Genomic DNA, 25,012 nt, shown 5'->3' with positions numbered 1-25,012 from the left:
CCCCTGCTCCGTACCTGACATAGACATGCGTGTGCTCTCTAACATTGAAATGACAGAACAAAAACATCCAGCTACATTCTAAAAAATTCTTTTATATATGCATATATGTTTAGATATATGTAGTGACACAAAAACACTCGGATGTAACAGATTTACCACAGCAAGTTTTAAGAAGCTACTCGTCGGAGGTTTCTTTTCTTTGCTGGTGGCTGAGGAGAAGGCGGCACCCGGACGCAGCTTGGGGAACCAACCCAGGTGTGGGGCCAGGAGCAGGGATAGGATCCTCTGGCAGCCTGAGCCGGGAACAAGGGGCAGGCGGGAAGAAGAGGGGCAGCTCCTCGGAGCGGGGATAAAAGCGCCACCCTGACTGCTCCTTCTCTGGGTGGAAGGAGCATGGAGAGGTGGACATGTGAAAGGTAAGACTTTTTCTTGAACTCATTTTTTTGCACAGCACATGTTCAAATCATGTTTTGAAAAGCACAGCATGGGCACTGTGGAGCAGAGGGATCCCCACGGCAGAGCTCCCCCTGGGCACGGAGCAAAGCCGGGTCCCCGCTGCAGCTCGCGATCGCCAGCTCTGCTCTCCCCTTCCCCTCCATCTCCCCACACTACAACAGATCGCCGTTGGTTTTCGTTTTTATTAATAAACGGGCTCCTCGGCAGTTCATATACAATCATCGGTGAACTCGAAATTCCATTTTATACAAACAGCTCAAAAAATATTGGGAGTGAAGTACGGTAGAAGTATTGCTCGTGCCGCGTGGAGGAGGGCGGGCGGCGAGCGCAGCCCGCGGCGCGCGGAGGCCCCCGCTCCACAACAGATACAGTAGCTGGTTACAGAAAGGTAATGTCCACACAATTAAGTTTTTCATGATATTCTACTTTCCAGTACTACTCTCTCGCTCGCTTAGCCCGCGTGGCCAGGCATGCAGCGCGGGGTGCGTGAAACGAGAGGCACCCACGCCCAGGGGAAACCTCCCGCTTTCCGAAGGGCTTTTTGGAGCGGTTCCCGCTCCCGGGTTTCCCCGGCCACCAGCGCTTCCAGTCGCCAGCAGGCCACAGATGACGCCTCCATTTTTAGGCACTTTTACAAGGGAGTTGTCATTGCGTTGAACCAATTTCAGCCACCTATTCACCCCCCTCCCCTTCCCCAGCCCCGCAACGAAAGCCAGGGACTATTTTCTCCCCTAGGTCCAATTGTTTTTTTTCCTATGGATGGTTTCCTATGTATAAAACAACAAAGGAAATGTCTAACGAAAGAGTGGAGGAGCAGCCTGAATGGTCCTTTTTGCAAGGCAGCAGATGGCTCCTTAGTAATTCAAACTAATTGCACAATTTAAATTTGACTTTTTTTTGGTAAGTGTATGAATGAGACATAAATATAGGCTATCGATCTGTTTAAAAATTTCATTCACATAATGGAAAATTTTTTCATTTATTGAAAATATCACATTTTGAGACTAGAAACAGTAAAGTGCATGAAAAGTTTAAAATATAAATTCAAGAAAATTTTATAGCAGCAAAAAAGCAGAATAAAGAAAAACTTAAAAACACAGACACAACCTTTTCCTATTACTGTGCCTTTTTTTTAACATCAAGCAGCCAACCAATTTTTTTTTTTTCAGAAAATTGCATTATGTTAATGCCTCTTGAGGCACAAGGTTTTGAACTGGCCACCTCGAGCGTAAAAAGAAGAAGAAGGGGAAAAAAATACTTCCAACACATCTAAAGAGCATTAACAGTTGGGAATGAACCAGCAGCTTTTTAATTCAACCCTGACCAACAACAGAAAGAAAGAGTATTAAAAACTTATGATGGCTATTTGGCAACTAGGGTCAGGAAAAATAATCCAAGGAATGATTATGGCTCCCCCTCTCGTCCCCCCGTGAAAAAAAGCTGTCAGACAGCTCCTCCCCATGCACTTTGGAGACACAAGTGCGATCGTTTCCAGCGGCTTTTCCCTGTACCCTTGGTGGGACCAGTTTGTCCAAAGTTTCTCACCTTTACGACTGACCTTGAGCAAAGGGGACCGGAACGGACCTGGTGCTTGTTTTTTTTTTCTCCCAGCACTCAAATGCTGGCAACTCCCTCGGTGCTGTTTCCTGTCATTTCGAAATGTGTCTCTCAACCAGGGTCACCCTGCTTTGCCCAAGCAGACAGGGAGCTCTGCTTCACAGACACAGGCTGGACTCCCAGTATCTCACCCAGAAGGGACCCAGTTCTTCAGAGCTCCAAAAACCAGTTACCTTTGCAGCTGCCAAGCGAGCGATCTATAGGGCATTACATGCTCAAGTACAACTTCTTGCTTGCTGTATGGTCATTGGGAATGAAATTACGGCAGGAGAATTTAGGTATCGCTGTGGCTTGTAAGCCATCTTTGGTTTTCTACTATTAGTTACACAACAGGCAGGGCCACACTGCTAATAATTTATAGTCAAATGTTAAGTGCTTTGCTGATGTGCAAAATTTATTTTGGATGCAGAGTTCAGCCTCCATTTTGGATTCAGACAAACAGCAGTTCTAATATACTTCCTACCAGACAACCATTTCTACTTTTGTTTTTCTTTCTCCTAAAAGGATGGCTCATTTTGCCACGTTCTGGAAAAAAAAATCATCTTTAAATACGCTACTATGCAAGTCTTTAATCTCATTTGTCCACTTTTAAGTGCAGCTTCCTACGGAAAAGAAAAAGCTTGCCGGTTTAAAAAAAAAATTAAATTAAAAACCTGGAAAGGGAATAATACTTTGGTTCCAGCCCTAGTGCCAAATGATACCAATATGCACCAAAATGTGCAAAATCTCATATCGAACACATAAGGAAAGGAGCTTGAAGAAGCAGCTTAAGGTTGGCCATACTTCACTCCTATATACTTTGATTTACAACTGTACAGGTCCATGACAACAGGTCCTTGCCCGCAGCGGGGCAGGGCTCCACTACCTCCTGCCGGGCAAGTGAACGCCGTTGACGAGAGGCAGGAGCGGAGGATGGAGCTCGAGTTGTGTTAACAGTGAGAAGTGGTCTGAAGGGATGTGAGGGTGGGGACACCCAGTGATGTTGTTCTCAACCAGCCACTGAGGGTCCAAAGGCCCCAAGACACCAAGCACGTTCATGTGAGTGTTGGAATAGAAAATGTAGTCAATCACACCCTGGGGAGAAAGAGAAAGATGACAGTGAGAACAGACCCGGGGCCGGCAACCCATACGCGACTTGCCTCTTGCTGCAGTTCAGAGCAGGATGGGCAGCAGTGGCACTAGTGCAACGAATGCATGACTCTCTCTGGGCTCAATGTGCTGTCTCGGTTTTAAGTGCCTGACCAGGGTCAGCTTCAGAAGCTTAAAAGTGCCAACGCATCTAGGATTTCTGGGTGTTGGGAAGGCCCCGGCAAGTGCAGGAACCGCTTAGGAGACCAGAGACAAGAACAGCCAATTGCCAGAGCACTAAGACCTGGAGAGACCAGGTCAGCGCCTGCTGTTTCAGAAAGAAACCGCTGCTTACTTTGAAATCAAAAGTGTAATTGGTGTAAGGCATCAAGTTGTTTTCATAGGCGCTCTTGAGCTGGAAGCCATGTGTAATTCTTCCTTCGGAAGCCCCGTTCTTCCCGTTGCCACTGAAGTTCATGAGACACTCGTTGTAACGCAGCTCCTTGAAGTCCTTGTGGTTGTCAGCTACTATGCCATTGCTTAGGTATTCCACCACCCCTGTTTGCAAAGGAAATGGGCCCGTGAGCTGCTTTAAAATCCAGCCAGTGCTCGTGGTGTTTTGACCGAGGTGTTAAAACCCAAGGCACCAAGAAGAGACCCCGTGGAGTCAGAAAAAAAAGACCTTCCCACCTAAGGGGAAATCTACCCAGAGGCCGCCGTCTCGCCCGTGCCTGAGAGGTGTTCGGCTCTCTGACCTGCAGCTGGGGAACAGGGCTCTCCAATGGGTTTGACACAATTTTTTAGGACTACGGCGAGACCCCGGTGTAACTACTGACACAAGGGAGTGCTAGACGGAGCTAGACTGAGCTTGATTAAGGACTGATGAAAGCTGTCATGCTAACTCACTGCATTCCCTCTTACTAGTGCTGCTCAAGGCAAGGCTATTTATTTATTCAGCAATTCATTTTTACATCTTTCTGTGCTTTTCTATGCATCTTTTAAGGCATGACTCGGTTCTATAGCACGTACAGCTCATCACAAAGCCCAGCCTGCTCCTCCAGAGGGCTTTCGTTTTCCTTATTCAGGTTTTGAAAGGCACCTGTTAACTAAGAAAACTTTCACCAATTCTTAACCAAGGAAGCACAAACTACCAAATAATCCTCAGAAGAAAGGAAGATTCAGTATCTCAAAATAAAAAAAAAATAGAAATTCTCAGTCCTACCTGAATCAGGCAGTGAGTTTAGATCAGCACAAAGCACCAGAGGGATAGAATTAGGATCTGCTGTTGGGCTACCAGGCCGGCTTGAGGCTTTCTCGAGGATATTTTTCAGTTCCGAGACAAACATCATAGTCTGAATGAGCTTCACATCTGAGTATTCAGGGTCCCAGTGCATGTGGGCATTGGCCACAATGAGCAGCTGTTTGTCCACATGAAGTGATTTCATACCTAGAAGAATAAATACATAGAGTTTAATTGTCAAAGAAGGCAAGGACAAATCTTGATAGGAGAAACATATATGGTGGATGTACGGACAAATGTGCAGCCAAATCAGAAAATCCTGTCACCCATGGCCTGTGTTAGCTTCTGATGGACTGTTGCTTCTCAAACTAGCCCAATTTCTGCAGGGTAAGGAATAATTCTCACCTTAAGTGGAATGGAATAATCAGACTTCAGGATAACTGTGCTCATACTCACTTGCTCCAAACAATTCCTTGTGCACTTCAAGCACCACAGCAACCCCAATGTTGTCCTTGGTCATCACCCTGTTCAGCATCACTTCCGAGCCTTCCGAGTTCGCCATGGCCACCTGGTTGAACTCCACCGTGTGCTTCTGCACCAGGCTGAATCTGAGCAGAGAAAGGGACCCGCGTGTGAATGCGCCTGACACGCAGGGGTTTGCAACACGCACCCCGCGTGGGAGCTCCAGCTCCCCACATCCACAGGGACAGCGCGAGGTGCATCTCTTCTGTCCCTTCGTTTTACTAAAGGAAAAGCCCTGACACTAGGAAGCATCAGGGAGCCAGAGTAGAGCACTCTGTCTGGCAAGGGAGCTGCTCTCCTGGGATGTGAGATATCTGGGGTCTAGGAGTGTTTAGTTGTGTAACATTCTGCGTGAAATTGTCTTTTTACTCCTTTCCAGCCTTAAAATGCTGCAAAACATTTAAGTTCAGAACAAACGGAAACCTTCCTCTAATGAAAGTTTTTGTTCACTTGTTTTTAAGAAAAGCTGCTTTTTAGAAAAATAATTTATTTATTACGAACAAATGGAGGTTTTTTTTTTTAAATAGGGACAGCCAAAGCATAGTAACAAATCAAACTGTTCATAAATGCTTTTAAGAAATGCTGCTTTTGCCCCTTACTTTTCTGTTTTGAAGAATACTGCACAGCCATCCACATGCTTTTTCTCCTGCTCAGACATGATTTTGGCACGGGACTTTGGAGAAAAGAATCCATCGTATCCTCGTTCTTTCAAGGCTGGCAGAAAAAGGGTGAAGTATTGCTCTGTTTCCACTTCCTGCAATGGAACACAAATATCTGAGACTAAGCCCCTCTTATCATGTATGGCAACCGGTGCTTGTCTTGGCTTGCAGTCAGCAACTTTTACCAAAGTCAAAGGCTCCTGTTTGCCCAAATCATGTCACTTCCTAGATTAATGGCCTGCTAGAAACAGATTTGTGTTCCTTGATATCCTGGACTACCCCCAAGTGACAGGTGTGTTTTGCACAGCAACAAGAGATTGCCCCTGCTCTTTCTGACATACCAATATGGACAATGCACTGGCTTAAAAACTGCTTAGAGGCCTGCAAATATCCAGCAGAAATTAATAATTAATATATGAATACATATTTAACATGTAATTTAGTAAAACATAGGGGTGTCAGTCCAGCAACCACGTACTGAACTCTGAACATGTTGGTCCTCTGTTTTCAGTGAGATTGTTTCTGAGAAATAGATATTTTAACTTCTGTCCCACGCAGGAGGGGGCAGGAGACAGTGGCATTGGGGGATTTAGCTAATTTTACACCAAATCCTTTGTCTTATCTGGTAAAGCACAAGACTGCACGTGAACAAGATGCCGTGGGCACAGTTCGGGTGGGTGAGCCCCAGGATGTCTTAGCAGACAGGAGAATAGGGCATTTTCAAGAGAATGTTGCACTCTAAAGGTGGAAGTTCATGTTTCCTGTTTGTGATGTAAACCGAAGCTGTTACCTGAAGGCTAATGATATCTGCGTCACAGTTGACTATTTCTTCCATGATTCCCTTTTTTCTGTACTCCCAGTTGAGGGCCCAAGACGGGCAGTAGCCGTAGAGCTGCCGCGTGGCGTATTTATCACACAACACGTTGTAACACATGACTGTGAAGGAGGCTAGAAGGAAAGGAAGAACCATGTCAGCCACGTGAGATAACGAACGCTGAAATTATTCAAGCCAAAACGCTGTATCTTACATTTGGACTATTTAGGAGGGCTTCCTGAACAAAATTCAGCAGGCTTCTTCCACTGAGCGTTTCTTGAAAAGGAGTTAAAAGGGCCCAAAGAGCCCAAACCAGCTCACTTGCTTGGAGCAATGCTATTTAATGACTCCTAAATTCTGCTTCTGCTCATAGAATTTGATTATGAAAACAAAAGCAAGCCAGCAGAACCGCACTAATTTGTAAGGGAAGTGGAAGCAGAAAATGCAGGGCTTTATTACTGTGATGGCACACAGAATTTGTTTTATTTCCACCCTTTCTCTCTATTCTTTGTTGGTCTGAGTGCAAATATTACCCTTATTAGCTATTAACCAGATCTTCTGCAATAACAATATTACCATCTGTGTTCTTTACACAGCCCACAAATGCTTTTTAAGGGCTACATGCAGGAAGGACAGAGGGCAGTGTTGGTGATACTGGGGAAATGCAGCCTCCTGCACTTTACCCTGAACAACAACAGAGGGCATCAAAGCAGCTGCACTCGAGGCGCCCCGCGTGTTCTCCTGCACATAAGGGACTCCTCAAAGCCTAACCTTAGTCACGGGTGGTGTGGACATTGCATTTGTATACAGTTATTTTATCCCAGCCACACAACACAGAAGACTTCACTGAAAATAAAGCCGAAGAAAAATTTTATCTGCACACCGGGGGAAAAAAAAAGTACAGATTTACCTGAGGGTAGAATTTGGTCTCGTTCTTTTAAAGTAATCCATGGCCTTGGAGGCAGCTGCTCTGGATGAACTAAAAAAAATTAAAGTAGTGGTTAGTTCAGGCTTATGATTGTAAGTTACAATTTCTAAATCAAACTGATGGCTTAACAAGACCGTTTCACCCTTTGCTTTGCAACCCCAATTCCCCAAGCTATCTTAAGCTCCAGAGGATCTACAAAAAAAAAAGCATTTAAAGGCTAGACAAAAAGCTAAACATAGTAAGAACAAACTGTCAGTTCTATGATTCCCAAGTATTTTTCTCTCTTAAGTCCAGAAAGAAGCACTGGATTTTTCTACTCAATCTGCATGTGAACTGAACTTTTAGCAAAGCACAGTAAGTACCAGAATGGCAAAATTTGGAGAACTTGCTTCCTGAAACGATACCATAAAACTCATGAAGGTTTCCACGTAGCATGATTTCTACACGCAGGCCAAAGCCTACAGCCAGAAGTATAAAAGATGCATCTCAGAACACAAAAGGTGGAAAATACTCTCTCCTTGGCAGTTCAGACTCTTGAATGAATGACAGGAAAGCCTACTTTTAGAATGTCAGTCAGATTTATAGACTTGTCACCTGCTAGATTGTCAAGCATGTAGTTCAGTAGCTTTCGAGTTCCATCTGGATCCTGGTAGAGGCTGAGAATATCTTGTGATAAAGGATTGCCTGCCAAGCAAATAAAACAACAACTGGGTGATTCCCTGCCCGGCCTGCCTGAGGTTTCCCCCAGAAAACTTCCCATAATGAGAACAGACAAACTGACCCATCAGATCTTTACCTTGCTTATATGTGTAACTCTAGAGTGCCACAGCAGCAGATGCTAGAGACACAGTCATCACCTATAGACTTTCTCCCCTCGTCTCAATCAAGATAAAGTTAAGAGATCTATTTATCTATTTAAAAAATCAAGATAAGTTTATAATGAGCTTTAAAAGCATTAAAAATCAGCATTATTTTCCACACTGATTGGTCATCTTTGTGACAAGTTTAGTACCTAGAACAAATTTTAAGGAAGTGTTGAGGTTAATACCTCAAACTCTGGAGCCCCAATCCCCTCAGTAGTTCAGGAGTATTTCTAGGAGTATTTTAGCATGAAGAACTCACCTTTCAAACCTAGGGTTTGTAGCTGGAAGAGCCGTCCAAGTTCATAAGGCAAAACCCGTAACAGATTGTTATTTAAAAGCAATTCCCTGCAGCAAATGAAAGAAATGCTTTGCATGAGTATCACTCCAGAAGAAAAATCTTAAAAGGACTTTTAAATAAATTAAGAATTAAATATACTTAAAGGACTCTGCAAAGAGAGCAGTCTCCATTCTGATTTTTTTTTGTACTGAAGGAAGATATGTCAGTCTTCCCATTTCACAGCATAACTGATATATTCCCATAAAAAAGAAAACGACAAAATTAACTCAGGGAGAAGTTAAACACTTGCCAGTCCCCAAGTATCAAACTGAGAATGATTCAAAGCAGAATACTATTCAACATACAGATATCTAACCATGGAGATCAGAAAAAAAAAAAAAAGCGTAACAAAAGTAATTACTAGAACTAAGGCTTTGCACCAATCTTGATTTTTTTTTCAGAATAATTAAAATCAACAGAAAGCCACAAAACACTTAGTCCCAATCCTCACAAAACAGATTATTGGAAAGTTATCCAGAATCATTTATCTCACCTGAGAGATACCATGTTTCCTAGTTCTGCTGGTAAACTTCTGAGTTTGTTGGATGACAGATCCAGGTAAACCAGATTATGGAGCTTGGCAATATCAGGTGGAATGCGAGTAAGATTATTGTCATTGAGGTGCAGAGCTGTCAAGTGTGTCAGCGACCAAAGCGACATGCTTAGGCTCCGCACTCTACCTAAAATAGAAAAGAAGCCCCTCTTCGGTCAGTTTTACACTCAGTTCAGTCAGTTTTACACAGTTTTACACAGTTTTACAGATACAAATGCTGGGGGATGTCAGAATACCCCCATGCAGAGCCGGATGGGATTTCCAGCAGGGGAACCCTCTCACAGAAAAAGCAGTCCAAGATCTTTCCACTGAACAGGTTTCAAGTAATTGCCTAACACTCCCTGTTGAAAGGGTGGAAGCAAAGGCACAATTCCTGGGAAGCAGAGGTGCGACAGAACTCAGCACCCAAGCCCAGGCAGTGGTTTAAACCGTGTGAATTGGCAGCGAGCAAGACTTCCTTGCAGGCAGTCGCCTGCATTGGATAATATTCCTCCCCTCTGCTTCCACAAACGCCTGTTTGCACTGCAGGATCTCCTGCTGGGACGAGGCTGGGGTGACTTTTGCACATCACATCCCCGCCGCGCCAAGCTCCCAAGCAGATGGACTCACCCGAGATCTCTAGTTCGGCCCAGTGCGATTTCTTCCCGTTGGCTACCTCTTCGGCTGACATGATGGTGTAAATTCTGCGAGGATCTGGAGGGTCATATTTTTCCTTTGGCATCCCTGTTAGTCTGAAAGATCATCACAGCCATTACTGCCTGCCACTTAACAACCTCCCTTCCTTTGCGCTGTGTAAGAAACAGGGCAGAATTTGATACAGAAAAACTTAAACCACAGAAGAACGGTTAAGTACTTATTTTACTGTTCTGTTCTCACCTATTTTCTGACTCATGTCACAGCCCCCCGCGCCGGCGCCCCGCACAAACACACGCGCAGAAGCTCGCAGCAGCTCGCGGAGCCTCTGCACGAGAGCGCGGCACTTCCCTCCTGCCCTCCAGGGATTGCTCTCTCCCGCAGAGGGAAAAAACGAGAGAAAGGCTCTTCTCTATTTTTTACAGCAATAATTCACAGCGTGCTAAAGTCCCACTTTTGCACTTCACTTACCCGAGACTTGAAACTGCAGCTTGAAGGCGAATAAGCTGATTTTTTCCCCCACTACCTTCCTAGCTTTTCTGTTTCGTGCTTTTTATCGCTCAGTCTCAGTCAAAACCTTTTTATCACCTAGCAGTGGCCTAGCAGAGCCAAAACAAGGTGCAGGCAAAACTCCCATCGGCTGGTCTTACACACACGGGATACCAGAGTGCCAAACGTCCTCGTGCCTGAAGGGCGAGTTTGCACGCAGAAGAGTTCAAACCAACCACGCTTGCAGACACTTGTCAGAAGAGCCCCGTGATACCTCAGCCAAAAAAGAACATTCGCCCTACAGGTGAGATGCCGGCCCCTGTACCTTTCCCAGACTGTGTGTAAGAAACACCGTGGAGTCGTTACAACGTAAGACTGACGGAACAAGCTGCTCACACACACACAACTTTAATTTTACCCGACATCAACCCGGCGGGTCCACAGAAGACATCTTCTCCTTATCCATATGCTCTCCTTTGCGAAGTACCTCAGCCAGAAGATTTTTTTTAACCTCCCCTGAGAGCACGCAAGGAAACTCCAGGAACACGGAATTAACTCCCTGCATTTCATGCACGTGGCAGCTGCAAGCCACCCCTCTTACGACAGCAAACTTCTATTTCCAGGTGAAGCCGTAGGGCAATAAAAGCAGTGGTGGCCACAGGAGGCCAACGGGGCGGATCATGCGGGACACCCCGGCAGACCCCCAGCTCACAGCCCCGTTTCAGGCTCTGAAATTAGGAAGGGGACCCGCCGGTGTAATCGAAGCTGCAGGCTGCGCTTCAGCGCTGCTTTGTGGGATTTGTCTTTATCTTGGCTTTGCTTCCCAACGCTCAGCAGCAGCCCTCCCGCCAGCGCCGGGCAGCTTTAAATGTCCAGGTGCGTTTCCCATTAAAAAGGCCCGTGGAAAACTGCTTCTCCTCCCGCCGTCCCCATCCGGGCGCAAGAGCGGCGGCGACGCCGCCTGCGTCACCCCGTACTCCTGCACCTGCCCACGGGCCCAGGGATGAGCGCGGGCCCCGTCCAGAGGCTTTGGGATGAGCATTTCCTCTTGGGAAGGCGCCGGCCAAGCTGTGCTACGACCCCGCGTGCGGGGAGACGTTGCTCTGCCACAGGGCCTCCGAAGAAACCAGGCCCGAACTGCGAGGCAAATGACACACACGTTTCTCGGATGTTAGTCACTTTAATGCTATTCCGAATAGCACTAAGCTACACGACATGGGTGTCATTTCTGTAGCTACAGGAAAATCAAAACAAAGTTAAATATCTGTTTTTTTCTTCTGCAGAACGGCAGCATTAAACAAGAACGGGGAGTCACTGGGCATATTTTGAAGCAAATACAAATTCAGTCTAGGTTCCCAATTGCTAATGTTTCAGTCTTCCACTTGCCTCGTCCTGAAAGCAAACCAATATATATATATATATATATATATATATATATATATATTTCCCTCAGTTAGTGTTTGGGGGGAATAAACGCTGCTCCTAGAACCAGTTCACCGCGAGACCACGCGACCACCGGTGCTGCTGCAAGCGCCGGAGCGGGAGCACGTGGCGGGATATGGGAGCCGCGGCCGGGCTGGGGGAACAGGAGCAGTGCTCATTTTTCACACGCGTAGGCAGCACCAGCACTTTGGGTGTAGGGCCAGCTTAACACTCCTCCTCGCGCCTCTCAGTCACCTTCAGACCAGCATCCAAAGCCTGAGGGATGCCTGGCATGGTGCCAAGACCCAGCTGAACCCCTAATTGCGCTCCCAGCTGAAACTAATGAGCTCCAGCTCATTAACTGTAACAGGAGCCAATGGGGGCACCCTGGGCTCTTTTGGTGGGTACCTCTGAGGTATGAGGATGTACTGCAGGTTTTTTTCCCCCACAAGAGATGCCTTTTGGGAAGCAAATACTGGGAGCTTCAGCACATGGGGAGTTTTGGAAAAGCAGAAAACTGCTCTGTCCTTGTGTGGGTGTGGAGAATGTGAGATGTGGAGGCTGCAGGTAGTTGCAAACTGTGATTTTGGTAGGGAGCAGCTGAAGCAGCCCCATAGATGATATGGACACAACAGGAGAACGGAGGCTTTGTGCTAGGACACTCTGCCTTCTTTGAATGGGGAACTTCTTAAATTCCCTTTCATTTTTTAATAGAGGAGAAGTCAACAGCATCTAAGAATCTGGAAGTGTTTTTTAAGGCCCTGGATTTGAAGCTAGCTAGGTTCAAGTCCTGCAGGTCTACATGCTGCTCCCAAATAATGACCAGTGCCTTCCCCCAGAGAGTTTTGTCTATAGTATATGTTGTTAAAAGTTCTCTCGTACCTCGGTGCCTAAATGAGAGGTCTATTTCTAATGAAGAAAAGCAGAGGCCAACTGAAGCGGTAAGCGCCCCTTGCTCCAGCCCTATGTTCATGGGTACGTTCGTGTAACTCCACGTTCTGGTGTCCGGGGCAGTGACTTGCTTTATGGGCTTCGGTCTCAGCACGCACGAGCCAGGCTGCCCAAGGACTTGGGAAGCCCTCCGGCACACGGCCCGCGTCCCGTGTCACCGCTCCTCCCTCGGCATGCTCACACCTTGGTGCCTGTTTGCTCCCACAGCCGGATCCTGCTCTGAAATGAACAACCTTCCCACTTGACAAGGAGCAGGGAGGTGGGATATGTGTGCAAATAGGCACTGGTTACCAACCCTGGCCAACTGGGTCACAAATTTGAACACAGAGCCATTTTTAACCTATAAATTTAATAACACTTGGGCTGCATGGGCCAAAAGGGTACAGGGAAAGGCTGCTGTTTTGGTTTGAGAGGTCCAACAGCCCAGGGGTCCCAGGCTCCCAGCTGGTATCTGCACCCGCAGAAAGTGATTTCTGGAGCATTTGGGCTGGGGGAGGGATGATGAGCAAAACAAGTTGATCAATTAACGGCATACTAGCAGCTTTAAATTCCCATAGCAAGTCTATGTGATACTTGGGAAATCAAGGGAAGCTAGGAAGAAAATATACAATGAAAATTCTGGTAATTTTTTTTTGGGGGGGGGGTTCTGCAATTTTTTTGTCGTATGTTCCTGCGGGAGTATTTTCTACCATCTTTCTAGATGTTGTAATTCCAGTAAGAGCTCAAGGACCACAGTGAGTCTATCAGCAGAGATAGTTGGAAGCAGTAGTAATCCATCTGCAAACAGAGATCATGGGTGAAATGACTAAAAATGCCCCATCATATCTTTTATTAAAAAAGAAGCCTTCTGCTCACCTCATTCCTGAATAATGAGATGTCATCCTGTCTTGAAAGAAAGCATGAGGAAAATAAGCAGGGACTACTGGGGTACAGAGAAGCCCCCCATCAACAGGAGAACAGGAAAGCACCTATTGAGGGAAAACTGAAGGATCAGAGATGAAATTTGAAGCGGTTATTAAATCTACGGAACAGCAGTCACAATTTCAAGCTTAGTATTATGGAGCTAGCCACAAATGACAGGGTCTGCAAGTGCAACTGAAAGAAGAGTTCCTAAATCTATATAAAAAAAGACGTTTAAAATATAAATGTTTTCTTAGGCGATGGCACATGGGCCCTCCGATGCAGAGGGCTCTTCTCTATGGAGGTCGCCTCTCCGAGCTGCTCCTCTCGGAGCTCTAGGGACTTTTTCGGGCAGTGCCTCCTAGGGACTTGCTGGGTGCTGCCTTGCAAGGTGCAGCAGCCAAGGGCAGGAGTGGAAAGGGAGGGAACTAGCTGTTTTCTACTAATTTGAGGGCCAGCTGGCACTTGTGGATGGAAAAGGCTAATTGTCCTGCTGACGTACGCCCCCAGGTATTTCCCCCCCTTCCCTCATCTCCTTGAGACGCACAAGGGCCTTTTCTCAAACCTAACACCAGAGTGTCCAGGCTTCCACCCTTCCTTTTCCTCCGTCCCACCCCCTCTCACAAGAGGAGCAGAGCTGTTGGCTGCCTGAGAACACCGTGCAGCATCAAGTAGTTCCTTCATTTTGTGTGCATCGTTACCACTGCAGTCTGGGCCCGCAAAGACGGCCCTCGCGGTGCCTGACGTTGTGTGGCCTCCTGCTGCGCCCACGCTCCCTGCCAACGGGATCGAGCCAGGTATTAAGGAATATCTGCCTGTTTGCACACATATTTACACCTCTTGCTTTCAAACCAGCTCTCAGGAGCTGGCTGACATGCAGACACGTGGTAGACGTCCCCTCAGAAGCCACGCTCTGCTTCACAGAAATGCACGAGATGTCCCCTGTAAAGCAAGAAGCGTTGCCAGACTGTAAATAAGCCCAACCAGAAGCCCCCGGAGGGCCAGCTTAAATAGCACATGCCTTTATTTACACGTGTATCCTCTGTGGGCTTGAAGAAATGACCCATTTGCGCTTGCTGCCCCATTCCCGCGAGAGCCGTGGTCTCTTAATGGGATCCAGGACAGAGTGGCTTAAGGGATTAAGGGCTGAAGTCAGTGAGAGGCGGGAGGAGGAAGCAGCCCAAGGGGCAGCAAACATCTCGGCAAACCCTGGCACTTAATGTAACCGGAGGTTTCCTTAGCTCCAGACTGACAGGGAGAGGCCCAGGGAGGGAACAACTCGCAGCCCTCAGAGGTGGGTGCTCACAGTGTCTCCAGGGAAAGGGCTGTTCACTGGCAAAGCCAATGCCGCACTTGGGTTCATTCGCTTGCTCGCCTGGGAACGGTCACGACGGGTCCAAGCTACTGAGGCAGCCACGCGGCTCCTCGGCATCGATATCTGGAGCGAGGCCCACCATCGACCTGCTTTCCCGGGCAAAACTCTTCCGCAGTAACAAACCCACGCACGCCGCAGCAGCCCCTTTGAAGTGCTTTTCTCAATGGGCATTTCTTCCCTTCCCTACAACACGCGCCAGCTTATCGATAACCTTTCATCCTTGAGAGAAAGCCGCCGCGTGGGGAGAAGAATAGAGGTTATTCCCGCGGCCGCAGTGTTATCTTACCCTCCACGTGGTGCCAGCAGCTTCGCAGCAATCAGCCGGGCAGCGCGTCGGCCGCTTGCCCCGGCGGCAGAGCCAACGGGCACCTCGTGGCAGCCTGTGCCCCGCAGCAGTGATTACCAGTGTGGAAACGTGCCTCCCTCGAACGAGGCCTGCCCTGTGCACCAACTACAGGCAGCCTGGCGCTCGCCAAAGCTTGGCAAGGGGCAAAAGGACAAAGGGAAAGACGGCGCGCCGGTAATGGACAATAAACCGGCGTTGTTTACACCACGGTAGGATTTTAAGAGGCCACAAGATGTTGCACTGATACTCAAAGGAGCTCGGCTAGTATGATGGAGACGGGAGACTGAACACAGGATATATTTTTAATGAAGCATTTTCTAGGAATTAACCCCCTGTTTAACAGGGTATATTCAAATGGATTTCACTTTGAATCAAAGAATTACATATTAAAAAGCTTGCCTGATAAACAGAGAAGGGCTCTCCGCTATCTTATTAGTTAGGCTTGTTGTGTTTCCAATTATCTGATTCTTTTGCATGTGCGTTTAGCTCATGCTTAACTTTCAAATACCAGGTTTGCTTTTAAAATCAATGCTGGCAACTAACACCTGCTCTTCCAGCCATGCTCCAGAATGATGGGGGATGCAAAATGACACCACTAGGCCGAGGGGGTCTCTGCAGGAAACCCGCACGTGACAAGAAGGGCCTGCAGGTGCCTACGTGCCGGGGACATCACCACCGGCTTGCACAGAACTAGGCTGTGCCCTGAGACGTGCCGGAGCTGCGAGCTCCGGAGGCAAGGAAGGTTTGGGACCAATGCGGGAAGCTCTCTGGTTCTTAGGTCAGAATTAGCATCAGATTGTGGTGTGCATAAGGATCTCTGTCACCCTGCGCCCCTGCCTGCAGCTAAGTGGGCCGTACGTGATATACCTGCAAGCCAGTGTACATCAGCTGCGAAGGGCACGGCTAGCACAAATTCCTCTCACTCCTATGCCAAAAGATAAGCTAAACTTGCGCTGATCCTCCCATTCCGCCATGGGAAGGGATTTTGGGGGAAGCGTTTTCCACACCTCTTTGTTGCTCTTACTACTTTTCTTGCATCAGCTTTCTGCTTTCATTTGATACTGCAGCAAGCAAGAGGTTAATCCATCGGTTCAGGAAGGGCTCCTCGGATCTCCTCCTGCCTCCCCATGGGTTAGGCTCTGGTCGCAGGTGTCGGACACGGATTTTCAGGCCCGGGTGCCATAGGCCACCCCAGAGCTGTGCCACGGGGACAGGCAGTCTAAGAAATGGCCCTCAGTTTGGAGAGCCCTTCAGTGTTTCAATGCACGCAGAGCTCAGCTGAGCAGTCAGGGGTTACTGTAGCAGGCAGGAAACCTCCTTACAGCTCATCCCAAGACTGTTGTGCTGGCTTTGGGTCAAATCATAAATCAAAAGTGCATCAAAGAATAATATGGGTTTCCTAAAGCCACAGCAACTCTCCAAGTTGCTACGTAAAAAGGCTCTGCAGCCTTGTAACCCCAGACATTTCAAAGAGATGTTAGTACTGCAGGACTCCTAGTCTATTAACAGATAATTAATAATATCAACAGATAATTAATAAATATCAATAACATTTGTTTTCTCATCTGCTCAAAATATTCCTCTTACATCTGATAATGTCACCTCCTTCACCATCTTTCCCTCTGCACTAACAGGGAGAAGCAAGAGGATCACTGCACAGGTCCAGAAACATCTCGGGATTCAGTTCTGCCTGGCTGAGAAACCCAGCTGATCTGGAGGAAAAACAAGACAAGTCGTGGGTCATCTGATGAGCTGGACCCAGCTCTTCCTGGCACTTCAGCCTCTACTCTGGTATGTGAAAAGTTGCCTGGCCCTGGTCTCCTTTTGCTTTCTTTTCTTTCCAAAACAAAAAAAGGATCTGAGGAAAGGCGTTCACAAGTGGAAACTTCTGCAGGGTGGATAATTCATCCTGTGCTAGCTCCCTCCTGCTTCCAAGGCCAGTTGTCAAGTTACAGAAGAGGATGAAGACAAACTGAGTTTCCAGGTACGGAGAAGCCAGCTTTCTGGAATGACTTTCACCAGGCCCCAACTGGCCTTTTCCTGCCCTGAGCTGGCAAGTCCTATGACCCTAAGAAGACAGCATCTCCTGCTATCAGGACTCTCAATGACAAAAATTTTCCTCTCTGGTAGGGTAGGTTTCCCTTTCAGAGCAGCTTAGGTCACTTTCGAGTTTCCTGCTTGTCCTTACGAGAAGGAAACGCTATTTTTCAGCACAGGGGGTACGTGCACCGACAGGAGGCCGGGGAAGGGACCCTCCACAGGGCTGCAGGAAGCTCCTATCGGAGTTTCTTTCCCTAGATGATGAGGGGGGACCTCCAAGCAGCTCCAGTGCTGTGATTTTGCTCCCGTTCTCACGCGGGCTAAGCCTGAGGCAACACGAAGGGAAAGGGCATTTCCTATGTGTCAAGGCTGGCTGTGGAGAAAGACGAAGCCATTTGTTCAGGGAGATGCTCCACAGCAGAAAGCTGTAACCTCACACAAGCATAACCCAAGGCACACAGGCCAAGGCAGTCCCAGCTATTCATCCCCCCTCCATCTCCTGAGCAAAAACTTCCTTGCTCACGTGGGCAAATCAAAAGTTTCAGGAGCGCTGGAATGGGGCCCTTCCACCAGGAACTCTCAAATACCTTTTCAGACCACAAAATCTTGTTATTCAGCAAGAAAAGCAGGAACAGCTGCACTCAACATAACTAAACATGTACAAGCTCAGCTGTTACCAGAAGGCAGGACAGCAGCAGAGAGCAGCAAAGCACGCAAGGTAACTGCCTGCTTGCTCCTTTCCTGCTGGTATCATGTGAAAGAGGAGCTAAAGAAAGCCTCCCTCAAAAGGTTTCTCTCTAAATACTCTAAATGAAAACCTCTGAGATAGATTCTAGGCTGATTTCTTAGGGAGGACAAGGGCAGAACTAATTCATGAGTCAAGCTCACAAATATGCTCAGTTTTGGAAGCACTCCTAAAAAGAGAGGGGAAATTACCTAATGAAATCGTTAGCTGCTCTAAAGGGTGAGTATCAGCGAACTTGAATACAATCTACAGACCTTGATATTAATAGCTTGGCCAAAAGGGGATGTTTTTGTAGTTGTCCTTACGGTTGTGAAATCTGATGAACTAAAAATAGACTGTGCAGGCACGATGCTAAAGCAAAGAGGAAACAAGTGCTTTGCACTACTGCCTCAAACGTGAGGTCCAGGCCTCTCCCTTGGAGAAGAAACTTGCTGAAGAAAGGTTGTTTCGGCTTGCAGGGGACACGAACAAGCACGAAAAAGGCTTTCTGGGCTTCAAAAGTTTATCCGGAGGGGGTACTCTCTAGCATCCACAAAGCTCTATTTAGCAGCCCATTAAACCTCCTCTTTGAAACAGTATCCCAGTAGGGCAGGTTTCCTGGCGCTGTTGCTGTTGTAAAGCCAAAGGCCCCTTTCCAATTCTGCACATCCCTCCCAGGGTCCTCGGGAAGCACTGCACGTCCACCACCGCCGAGGAGACCCGGTGCCCCTGCGCCTCCCTCCACCGCAACCCAACACGAAAGCTCCATCTCCGCGCTGCATCCTGCCAAGCCAGCTCAACCCGTGAGTACTCATTTCCTTGGCATTTACAATATAACTGGTTTCTAGGCTTTGGCTTCTTACGAGTCGGGACGCCTCGGGCAGGCGGTGGTCCTCGTGGGAGGACACGTGGCTTTGCGGTAGGGACCCTCCGTTCAGTTTGCGTCGCAGTTTGCAGCGCAGACCCGCTCGTGAGCACCTAAATCAGGCAGGCCACGGGCCTGGGGCTCTTGTGGGGAGCGCTGCCTCCAGGAGTTCCCTGGCTATAAATCCCTGCTGCTCCAGGCTGAGGCCACAGTGAGTTTTTCCTCGCGTTTTGGCCAGGGCAGTGAATAATCCTGAGCCACCTGGGTCTCCCTGCCCATCAGCAGGGATGGTTGCAGGCTGCTCCGAAGTGGGTTGGTGTCCGCACATCGCTGAAGACGTGGCAATCTTGAAAACGCAAAAGGGAGAAAAAAGAACACAAAACCCTAAAAAATGAAGATCCGTGGCCCCACAGATTTAAGAAATATATTCCCCCTCCTGAGGCTCGTCGTCTCCGTTCCCACGTCACCCCTGCCACCTCCAGTAACGTTTCCCTCCGGAGCAGGCGCTGATTATTGTTGTAGGCAGGACAGATAATTTGCTGGAAGAAGCGAAGCAGTGCAAGAGTTCCCATGGACCTTCTTGAATTGCAGCCAGCTTCGCTGCTGTTTTGTTCTTAACTATTTTTGACGCTGCCACTTTTAACCATCCATGTCATGAGCGAGCCTGAGCTTGCTTTCAGCAGGGAGGCAAGGGCAAACCCCCACCTTCCTCTGGCCCTGCTTACGTGGGTGCAACAAGGTCCTCCACATAGAAGCGTTTCAGTGTCACCAACACAGTTTTCACGGAAAGAAAAAAAGAAGGTATTTCATTTCCCTCCTGGCACATGCCTGATTGAGCATATTTGTTAACTTGCCTGTGTGGCAGTGTTGGAAATGTGTGAAATCTGTCTGCAGACAATGTATGCACAGTGTTAAAGTATGCAGCTGTGCCGCAGACTTTCCTGATAAATCTTAGCCCAACAGGCTTTCAAATCTCATTTATATACCTTTCTCAGAGAAAATACTATACATAAAGCCCCTTTATGGGCAAGCAGGGCTTAAGAAAAAAAAAAAGTTAAAAAGAAAACAATAAACCCTTTAGCTATATGCTGAGCATTAACAGCTACAATGCCATGCAATCATAAAATGCCATTAATCATTTACATCAGGAAATGCCACTGTAAGGATGAACACACAACCTTATCTCTTCCCTGTGTACACACATGGGTTACAAACTTAGTTAAATTAGCTGTTTGCATGACAGGCAACAGCTAAAGGGGGCTCTGTTCTTAGAGCCAAGCTGCCAATTTTGTGTAATCTCGGTCTCAGTATTCACTGAATTCACACAAAAATATTTTGTTCCTTCTGTTTTTTCTTTTCTTTTTTTTTAAAAAAAGTATGATTTTTTCATTAGTTTTGATTCAACTGCTTCATTTGAGAGGTATGAATTTTGTTTCTTACAGAACAGCACAGAAAGCATGCCTGCCCAGCTTTGATCCTAGTTTAAATGAACCCTTTGGAAGCCTCGAGGAAAAGCTTTGCTGCTGGTGTCTGAACTTACTGCTGGGCCACTTCTTGACCCTTTGTATGGAGATGTGCAAAGAACTGCAAAAGTTGTTCTCTTGGGCAGGACGCTAGTGTGCCTTTTCTGCAGGCCTTGGCTTCCCCTGAACTCCCTTTTTCTTCGGTTTAGGGATTTGAGGGCCCGTTTTTCCCCTCTCAGATAGCTCTCACCTAACAGCTTGGAGTTGACCAGGTGTCAAACACAACCAGACGGCGTGTGTCACCACTGGACTAGATCCTCCCTGCACCTCATGCTGAGATTCACTCCAGAGCCCTCCTGACAAGAAGCACAAATGGATCTGGCAAATCCCGAGTATATAATTTCTCCACCTCCTGCGGATGCTTCCAAGTTGCCTTTATTCCCTGAGATTTTTGCTCACTTGGGAGGCTTCTGGAGCAAGAGGTACGTACAAAGTTTATGGACACGAATCTGAGTCTTTTCAGGTGCGGAGGGAGAGCACAGGAATATCAAGGTAGTGTAGTCACATAGATACCTCTAAAGACACCTGCTAAGCTGCCCCCTGCGTTTACAATTACAGATGAGACACAGCAGCTGTGCAGACAGCTGCCTAAAAAAAGAATCCAAAAGCCAAGTTGGATGTTACTGTTGGGGCCAACCCAGCAATCGTCACCCTTAGAGGGGAACACCCTGCGGCCCCTGGCCCCCGTTTTGCTTATTTAGGCTGAGTTTACTGAGCGGAGCATCCTCAAAGTCCGGAGCCCTGACACCTGGGCGAGCGATGAGTTTGAGACAAGCGGTGTCTCAGGCAGCAGCTTCTGGGGCACGCGGCGAGCCCAGACAAACGCAGAGGGGAAGGGCTGCCTGTGTGTCTAGGTGCTACCTGTGGCTTTATGGCTGTGACAAAACTGCCCTAGGACCAGAGGAGAAACACCCTGTTGAAAGACGACAGCGAGCTGCAAGTGCACAAAGTCTGATCATAGCCTAGCATCAAAAAAGCCACAGAATTTAGAAATATATATATTAGCAGAGTCTTAGCATTTAATAGCCTAAGTAGTAAACCCACAACAAATCCTCCCGGATTAGTTTCAGAGGGTATGCATGAAACAGACTTTAAATTTTTCACGTTTTCTAAAGTGCCATTTTATATTCCCACACTACCAAACACGCCCAATATATTTGCTTTTTCAGTATTCTGCAAATCAGATCTGCAAATCGGATCACATTCAGTGTCTAAGTGCCCTTTTGGAATTCTTTAAGCTCTTTCCAGTAAATACCAAGCAAGCTATTTATTCATATTTATCCTCTTTTAAAACTTAAGTAACCTAGAAGCATTCAACAGAATAAAGCTGATCTAAGCAGTATTGTTTTGTGGCCAGAAAACACCCCTGAAATTATGCATGTTACTGAAGCTGCCACTTCAACAGAATGCCCTTGGAAAGGTTTTAATTAGAAAAAAAGAGTATACCTCTGCATTTGCACATTTGACCTCTGAAAGAGGACAGCTGCTACTGCAACCTACCTAAGTTTTTGTTCTCAGCGTTGTAGTTAAATTAACTGAAGACTCAAACTTAACTTAACTGAGCACCCAAATCAATGATTTCTTCCCCAGTGGGTGTCTCTCATTTTGCTACCAGTGTCCACACACATACACACCCCTTGGGAGTCACTTTCTAGCTTATTTAAGACCAGTGCGGGAACTAAATATTCCTGAACCGGGCAAACTCAATCAGAAGTTTGCTCTGCTTTGTACAAAAGGATAATTAATGGAAAATATGGAGAATCTGAATACAAATAATTCCGGGTTGTCACACGAAACACAGGCTTTCCTAGCACTTCTAGAGGAGGGGAAAGGGGGAAAACAAGTAGCAGTCGCAACATCACTCACTTCAGCTGAGATTTCTGTCTGTAAAAGTCAACAAACTGGTACTGACCATGGATAGGAGCAGGAGAGCACACAAGTAAAATACAAATAGATCGGTTGTCCCTTCCTAGGCAGACAAATAAAGGTGTGATTACACCAGATCTCTTCCTGTCCTGGGAGCCTTGTGCTTCCCTGGCAAAACACAGCTACGAGTGTAGGACAAACACCCTTAAAAACGAAAACAGGCAGTATCAGTAAGTGCAGTTCCGCAGATAAGGACATCCACGGCGGGACTTCTGCTGGCACAGCTGTGTCAGCTGCGGGCCACGCTTGGTCACAGCACTCGCAGACAGAGCTGTGCCAGCAGAAGTCTGCGATATAGATCTGGTGTAAAACTCCGCAGGGATTAAATCCAATCTGTAGGGTTTCCCGTGTTTCGTACGGCTGCCAAATAACCTTTCTCTGGTGACGGGTATTGGTGCTCTGATGCTGACAACTTAGGATCCCAGCTAGGAAGGACAGAAGAAACAAACTGAGCTCAAGAATGGACAACACCTATGATTCATCCGTAAGGTATTTTACAACTGAAATGCCCAAGCTAAATGAGAATGGAACAGCCTCAGCAGGAAAACAAGGCAAAACTGACTCTATTAAGTTCCATGGTACTATAGCACTCGAGTGGATTGTGACAGTCCTCGCTTTGAGTATCAGGAGGAGGATAAAACAAATGCTTTAACGGGATTTGTTGCGCAGACAGATACACGCAGCAGAGCTCTGCAAAACTTTGACCATCTGGTTAAGCTGAACAGTCACACTGTAACAAAGCTTTCATCATCTTCAATCATCTTTGAAGGCAGCGGGCAAGTAGATTTTATGCCCGAGCTGGTGCTTGAACGTAAATTCTGTCTGGATGAGTCAACATGAGACTGCAGGTCATGCGTATGGCGGTGCATATAGTTACTTCGAAGTGCGGAGCATCAATACGTCAGCAGCATCTGCTACTGATCTACTCTGGGGTAAAACTACAAGGTAAAGCAATAAATAAATCCTCAATACCCTCTGTGTGGGACAGGAAAGCCGAAGGCAACAGTTTGCAGAGCGCCTGCCCGCCCCGAGCTGGACTGAAGCGGAAGGGAGTGCGGTGATTTTGGTATTGGGTGTTTTCCTCCCACCCTAGGTTAGTTTTAGGGCTCTCAGGAATTAAACTGTGCTGGGCCGAGAAGAGAGTCTTGTAGAGGGAGGTTGATAAGGGCAGGAATTCAATGTAGGAATACGTTTAAGAAAACCTCTGTTTAAACCAGGCTGTCATCCACTTCCTTCATAATCTCCAAAATCCAGCTAGTGAGGGAGAAGTTGGGACAACCAAAACTCTGCTCAAAGTTTCCCAAATTGGCAGATCCAGGTTCTCTGCTCCAAGCTCTTAAGCAGGGTCTGGTAAAATTTGATGTGGTGGTTAAATAGCTAAAATACAATTAAAAAGCAGGCAGGCCCTTTACCATATTTACTGGGAGTATGTGAGTCTAAAGAAAAAAAAACAAACTGCTGCAAAAACTTTGCGTTTACAGGCGCTGTTTACAGGCGCCAGCACCCGAGCTCGCTTTGAGTGACGCTTTTCGCGACGTCCGGAGTGTAACTTAAGAGCGGTGACGACACACCTTAAGAGGAAAAAAAAAAAATAGTAATAAACGCGGTGATATCGGCAGCTCTGGGGCGCCGGGGGGTTAAGTTAAAACCCGGCCTGTCCCCGGCTGCTGCCAGCCCGGCCTCCCGCCGGCGGAGCGGGCGATATAGGGGTGATTATATAGAGATATATGGGGGCTCGGGGCGGGGGGGCGCCCCGGCGCCGCCATTTCGGGCGCGGGGCGGCGCGTGCGGGGGGCCATTTTGGGGTGCCCCCGGCCCCTCTGCGGGGAGCGGGGGGGGGGCTCCCCGGCGCCGCTCCCCAACATAAAATGGCAGCGGCGGAGGAGGAAGGGAGGAAGAAGAGGGCGGGCGCCGGCCTCGGCGGCGGGAGGCCCGAGCCGACATGGCGGCGGCGCTGCGGCCTCACCTGCATGCAGCGCGGCGGGGCGGCGGCGGGGCCGGCGGCGGCGGCAGGGCTGCGGCGGCGGCGGCGGGGCGGCGGCAGCCACGACATGCAGGCGGCGGCCCGCCGGGGAGCGGCGCCGGCTCGGTACGGCTCGGCTCGGCACGGCTCGGCGGCAGGGCCGGGGCTGGCGCCGAGGGCGGAGGGCGGGCGGGATGGGGGGGCGGGACGCGGCGGCCGCCGCCTCCGCGGGGCTGGGGTTACACGGGTGCGAGGGTGTCAGTGCACATACGCACGCTGTTGTGTCACACACACGCGGGTTGTGGCACTGCACACACGCGGGTTGTGGCACCGCGCACGGTTATGTCACCACACACACGATTATGGTTGTGCCGCCTCCCCCTCCCCCGGTGCCATCACCGCACGCATGTGCGGTTGTGTCACCACACACAGGGTTGTCTCACTGCACTTATGTATAATTTTGTCACTACACACATGTATAATTGTGTCACTACACATACACAGACACATGGTTGTCTCACTACAGACATGCTTATGGTTGTGTCCCCCCTCATCACGTGCCTGTGCGGTTGTGTCACCACACACAGGGTTGTGTCACCACACACAGTTGTGTTGCTACACAGGATGTACAGTTGTGTCACTGCACACGAGTGCGGTTGTGTCACTAGACACACAGGGTTGTGTCACCATGCACAATTGTGTTGCTACACACGGTTGTGTCACTACACAAAGATTCATGGTTGTGTCATTGCACACAAGTGTGGTTATGTCACTAGAGACACACCCAGGGCGTTGTGT

At 48.0% G+C, this 25,012-nt stretch overlaps 1 protein-coding gene across 1 annotated transcript; it reads right to left on the bottom strand.

The window, feature by feature from the left end:
• Positions 1–2,446: 2,446 nt before the first annotated feature.
• Positions 2,447–24,273, bottom strand: CNOT6L (CCR4-NOT transcription complex subunit 6 like). Its single transcript, XM_088531654.1, has 12 exons — positions 24,218–24,273; positions 9,667–9,788; positions 8,998–9,184; positions 8,427–8,512; positions 7,899–7,988; positions 7,287–7,355; positions 6,353–6,510; positions 5,503–5,657; positions 4,838–4,989; positions 4,364–4,588; positions 3,497–3,699; positions 2,447–3,147 (listed from the first exon to the last, which is right to left on the bottom strand). Exons 2-12 carry the CDS (start codon positions 9,776–9,778, stop codon positions 2,935–2,937), a joined length of 1,650 nt encoding a protein of 549 aa, XP_088387780.1. The 5' UTR covers positions 9,779–9,788; positions 24,218–24,273; the 3' UTR covers positions 2,447–2,934.
• Between the last annotated feature and the right edge of the window lie 739 nt (positions 24,274–25,012).

This window comes from Tinamus guttatus, unplaced genomic scaffold, assembly GCF_059628265.1.
Source record: "Tinamus guttatus ecotype Peru unplaced genomic scaffold, ASM5962826v1 Tinamus_guttatus_pri_ptg000423l, whole genome shotgun sequence".
NCBI classification, from domain to species: Eukaryota; Metazoa; Chordata; class Aves; order Tinamiformes; family Tinamidae; genus Tinamus; species Tinamus guttatus.
This window is presented reverse-complemented; position numbering and strand designations above follow the sequence as displayed.